This window comes from Neomonachus schauinslandi, chromosome 6, assembly GCF_002201575.2.
Source record: "Neomonachus schauinslandi chromosome 6, ASM220157v2, whole genome shotgun sequence".
Taxonomy (NCBI): Eukaryota; Metazoa; Chordata; class Mammalia; order Carnivora; family Phocidae; genus Neomonachus; species Neomonachus schauinslandi.
Window position 1 is genome coordinate 99,365,188 of NC_058408.1, and position 5,349 is coordinate 99,370,536.

The 5,349-nt window shown below is 59.5% G+C and overlaps 1 protein-coding gene across 1 annotated transcript; it reads right to left on the reverse strand.

Moving 5' to 3' along the window:
• Positions 1-2,068: 2,068 nt before the first annotated feature.
• PRF1 (perforin 1) lies at positions 2,069-4,624 on the reverse strand. The gene is made up of 2 exons (XM_021700039.1): positions 4,082-4,624; positions 2,069-3,208 (listed from the first exon to the last, which is right to left on the reverse strand). Exons 1-2 carry the CDS (start codon positions 4,618-4,620, stop codon positions 2,080-2,082), a joined length of 1,668 nt encoding a protein of 555 aa, XP_021555714.1. The 5' UTR covers positions 4,621-4,624; the 3' UTR covers positions 2,069-2,079.
• Between the last annotated feature and the right edge of the window lie 725 nt (positions 4,625-5,349).

Consider the following 5,349-nt stretch of genomic DNA (forward strand, 5'->3'; position numbering starts at 1 on the left):
CTGTGTGGATTGGAAGGGGAAATGTCACACTGGGTCTCGAATTGGGGCTGAGGGCGAGCTGCCCCTCAACAAGGTCGGCCCATTCCTCCTCCCTGGCATCCCACACCTTTTCGCCCAAGGGCCCTTTTTCTAGAGGCTTGCTGGTCTCTCCCAAGACTGGGGCTCGGAGTGCCGTGCGCAGGACTAGGAGACCTGACTGTGCTAGTAACTTCTACAACCGCAGCTCCATCCTCCGGGTCCCAGCTTCCCTAGATGGAACACCAGGAGGGGTAACAAGATGGCCTTTCAGTACCCTTTATGGAACACTGACCTTCTAGAAAGGCTTGTGGCCCCCTTCCACACAGTCCTGGGAACGGAGAAAAATGAAGAGTATTCTTCTGGGGAAACCAAGGCCCAGGGAACAAAGCGATTGCTGGAGGTCACTGATCCCGTGGGCACTTAAACAAGGCTCCCCTCTTTAGTCAGAGCAGTCCCCCGAGCCAGGCCTGCTTTCCCAGGGGGCTACGGCCCACACCCATGTTTATTTTCAATGAGCGCAGCAGCCTGCATGACCTTTCAAGATTTTTCTTGTGCTCTTGTTTGTGCGCGTGGCTGTGAAGGGAAAGGTGTAAGAACATTGGCTTCAACCAGCCTTTTAGAGCCAGCCAGTCCCTCCTGCCCCCACCCCCCTTGGGGATTCGGGGTCAGTGTAACATGACTGCTGGGCTTTTGAGAGTATGGGTCCACACAAACCTCAAAGGCCTTAATTTGCAGGGAGTTTCGGAGAGAGTCAGGAAGCCAGGCCAGCAACCCAGGGCCCCTCTGACGGCAGCCCTGCCCGGCCCAATCCTGCCAGTTCTAGCAGGCTGCCTGAATCTCGCCACCCACCCCCATGGGCCTGTGTCCCAAGCGTGTGAAACAAAGACCATTTCATTTGAGGGCAGACCCCCGAGGCTCTGGGGTTCCCTACATGCCAAGGCCAGGAAGCCTCAGTCACCCCCTAGTTGGAGCCACTGCCTTCTCCCCTCCAACTGTGGGGGACGAGGGAGAGCTCTTCAGCCCGTCACATGGGTTCTGGTGAAATGACAGCTTTCAAGCTGATGGCTCTGGATCGATTTCGGCCTGCACACACGTTCTCTGTGACTTGTACGTAGGTTTATTTTTACAAAGGGAACTGCATTGCCAATAATTAGAGAAGTTAATTTGGGGTTTCTGGCTACTTTCAGAAATCCCCAGCCCTGCCAGCCCTCCTGTCTGGGAATGCCTGGCGGGGCCAGAGCTCCATAAATCAGCTCACCATAGTCCTCACCATTCCCTGTGGCCACCCGGCTAGGGGCTGAACGTCTGTTGCCTTTCTCCCCGAGTTTGTGCTGCTGGGTCTCGAATCAGGAGTTTCGAGGGAAGTGAAATATTTTGGGTCCCCACGTTTCCAGCGCAAGTGGAAAGCCACTTGCTGGCCTGCTCCGGGGTGAGCGCCCTGTCCTGATGCGTAGGGTTGCTGATGTAGACGTCCGTCTCTCCGGCCACGTTTGGTCCCGGCCCGCTCCTCTGCCACAGGGACGGCCATGACGATGGCCATCACAGCAAGGATATAAGTCCTCCGTCAGGCTGTGCACACGTGAGGCCGGTCCAGACGGTCCCAGATTTGGCTGAGGGGCACAGCTGCTGGGCGAAGAAGAAAGAGCAAGCAGAGCAGCCGGGACGGGCAGGGTTAGACCCAGTGGGATGAAGAATTCCCCATGCGGGCAAGGGCTGCAAGGGAAAGTCTTCAGTGACAGCAAGCAGTCTGGGAGGAAGGGCCTCCTGGCCTTCTGCCCAGCTCCTGACCCAGGCTGTGGCGTGGGTAGCAGGCGCTGGAGGGCGTGGCCTGGCCCCAGCTCATTTCCAGGGCTCGAGAATATCAGAGAGCTAAGGCAGTTTGGACAGGAGACTCAGGGCTGGCCTGGAAATTCAGCCACTTCGTTGAAAAAAAAAAAAAAAAAAGTAAGCCTCAGTTTTCTATCTATCTACTGGGGATATGGAGAGAGGCCCTGGCTCCCTCCGTGAGGACCCCATTCAGTCCAGGCAGAGGTCCCCTGGTCCTCTCAAGGCCCACTGCGCTCACCACACTGGCCCACTCCGGTTTCCTGGAGGCGCCCCCAGAAGACCGTGGGGGGCATACTGCAGGCAGGTTGCCCCCTCCAGGTGAGGCAAGCACTTGGCATGGTAGAAGAATCTCAGGTGACCGTGGTTCAGGTTGCACATCACCTTATGGGAGCCCGACTGCGCTTTCTGGTCGCAGGTGCCGAGGAGGTCATCGTCCCAGCCACTGTCTTCGTCCCAGACCTGCACCCGCAGGGGCCTCTCCGTGGACAGGAGCACGTCCCCGAAGTCCAGCCGTGTCTCCCACTGGGGGTGGTTACTGTTCCACACCGTGTTGGTTCTCAGCTCCTGGTCTCCAAAGAAGACTTTCAGATAGGCATCTGTAGCAGTGAAGTGGTCTCCCCACAGGCCCGTCGCCTGGAATTTCATCACCTCCAAGTGGGCCAGGCCCCTCTGCCGGGGACAGCAGTCCTCGTTGGTGGCCGCCGAGCTGGGGCACACACACTGGCATGGGTTATGGGGGCTCTTCTGCTGCCCCGGGGGGCAGGGCCTACTACAGTCCTTCCACCGGGCCCTGTCCATCACGTACTTGCTCACGGCCCGCCTCAGCGACTCCCGCCGTGGGTCCCGGCTCTCCACGAGCACGTGCAGAGGCTCCAGGGTGTAGTCCACCAGGCCGGGTCTGGCCAGCAGTGAGTCCATCCAGGCTGAGAACTGCTCCGGCCCGGCCTGGTTCCCAAACAGCAGGTCGCCCACGGAGGTGTGGTGGCCCCCGACTATTTGGGAAAAGCGTTCCCGGTAGGACTGGTGGAAGGAGGTCTCCATCTTGTGCTGCTGCTTCTTCTCCTCACAGGCCTTGAATTCTGATGAAGAGCTGGCGCGGCCACTGATGCTGACCTGGGCCTCGACGGCCAGGCAGTCCTCCACCTCATTGGCTGTGAGCCCGTTCAGGGCCAACTCACAGGTGCGCAGGGCAGTGAGGGCCGAGACCCGGCCGCCCAGCTCCAGGGACCGGATGAAGTGGGTGCCATAGTGGGAGATGAGCCTGATGTAGTCAGCCTCCGTGGAGGTGTTGAAGTTGGGGGGCAGGTCACTGAGGGCCTTCTGGAAGTTGGGGTGGAGTGGGGGAGAGTGTACCAGGTGAAAACTGGAAGGGGAGAGAAACATCAGATGGGCCAGCAGTGGTTAGTTTTCCCCATTCAGCCATCCCTCAAGGTTGCCCAAGGTCACATGTAAGTGATAGAAAGATAACTTGAACCCAGGTGGCCTGGCTCCAAGCCCAAGCTCTGAACCACTGAGCTGTCAGGGAAACCCAAGGTTGCTCCTTGGTGACCTAGGTATGCTGAATTTCTGCTTTTCCTTTGCAAAGTAAAGTTTTTTTCTTTCCTTTTTATTTTCTAGTTAGAAAACTGATGGTGACCCTCTAGCTTTGGAACCTAGTCCTGTGGCCCTGTCCGTCTGTCCCCTAGATCGGGCTCCTGATAGCTCTGGCCACAAGGCAGGAGGCGCCCTGTCTCACTGTGGGAGAAATCAGGGTGGGTGACTTGGGTGCTCCATGGAGACCATGCATTTCTGGGATTGTGGGACCCAGGTCCCTGAAGGGAGGGGTGTGATTGCTGCTGTCTAGCCCTGTAGTTCTAATTCCCAGCACAGAGCCTGATACATGACAGGCATGCTCGTGGTCGAGTGGGTGAATGAGGCCCAGTGATGGGAAGTCTCCTGCCCACAGGACAGAGGGAACTGGGCACTCCGTAGATCCAAATGGCACCATGTTGCGGATCTCAGCACAGCCTTGCTCGCTCCTCCTCCACCTGTTCTCTCCCAGGGCTCTTCCTGTTCAGGGGACCCCGGGGAGGAGGCCCGAGGGCACCATACCACCCAGTGTGCGAGAACCAGGGTTGTGTATCCTCCTGGTGGACACAGCCTCCGAGTCCCCACCCTGCCATCCCAGGGCTCCGGGACCACGCCGAGTTTCCCAGCCCTTTCTCTGAGCTCCTCCACCGCCACCTGCAGCACTCACCTGTAAAAGTGACACTCCACCAAGTCAGTGCTGAAGCTGTACTGGTCCTGGTGGGTCTTCTGGGCAGCGAAGTTAGCCACCCTGGAGTGTGAGCCGGCCACGGTCACCTGCACATTGGCGCTGGGTTTGGGAGACACATCCAGCCCCACCCGCCAGTCATTGCGGATGCTGCTGGCCGCCTCCCTGGCCACGCCCTTGATGGAACTGGCCTTGGCCCTGACCACTTGGCGCTGGCAGCCTGAGCCCTGGGAGCGCCAGTCGGTCAGTGCCAGGGGCAGGCGCTGGAGGGCGCCCTCCTGCAGGGCATTCTGGCAGAGGGTGCAGGTGCCATCCGGCCGCAGGAAGCTCTCTGTGTCCACCGGGAAGGAGCCCGAGCGCCTGAGGCTGGTCACGTCCACGCCCTCCCCGGCCAGCGCCGCGCCGGGTACGAACACTTGGTTGCGCCGGCACTCATTGCGGGTGGCCGTGCGGCAGGGGGCTGGGGTGGGCGTGGGCAACAGCAGCAGGAGGAGGCCCGGGAGGAACAGGCGGGCACCCATGGAGCTGCGGAGACAGGGGGCGTCTGGGCTCTGGAAGCTGTGGGCAGAGGTATGGAGGATGAACCGTCATGGCATATGGAATGGAGAGGGAATGGGATACCTCGTAAGTCATTGAACGTCGGAGCGGCAGTGGCCTTTACAAACCTGGCCCATCCCCCACCCGTACAAATGGGCCCAAGGATGAGAAGGGACTTGCCTGAGGTCACACAGCCAGGAGGAGCCCCTTGCTAGGATTTCATTATTTAAGGCCTAATGGGGATTCAGACTGATGGCTTTGTCCCCAGGACCACAGCCGCTGCTGGTGGGGAAGGGGCTCTGCGCACGGAAGAGGGGGCAGAGCACAGATGGAGCGATTTTGGGGAGGGATCTGGGACTCTAGAGAAGCCTGGATTCTGGGGGAGTATCATTTTGGGCCCCAAACAAGCCATGCTTTTCCCACCCCACCTCTCTCGTTCTCTGTCTGCCCTCTCTCGTTCTCAGCCCTTACCAGAACTGGGAAAGAAAGAATGCGTTGCCCTTATTGTCCCCACCTTCCCGTTGGGGCCAGCTCTCTGAGCCTCATGGGAGAACAGCAGCCCGAATTCCAGCCTGGAGGCTGAGCACGTGCCTCTGCCCTTGCCTCCTGTGTGGGGAGGGCTTCACGCTCCCTCTCCAGATCTCCGGATGCCCACGCCTCCTCTGGCATTCTCTGCCATGCTCTGCAGAATCCCGGCAGCACCGCGAGCTACC

What these genes read in the sequence shown, in the direction of transcription:
- PRF1 (XM_021700039.1), bottom strand. Translation starts at nt 4,620, where the DNA reads ATGGGTGCCCGCCTGTTCCTCCCGGGCCTCCTCCTGCTGCTGTTGCCC. An exon ending in GTGGAGTGTCACTTTTACAG is followed by an intron (nt 3,209 to 4,081) that starts GTGAGTGCTGCA and finishes CTCCCCTTCCAG; the next exon opens with TTTTCACCTGGTACACTCTC.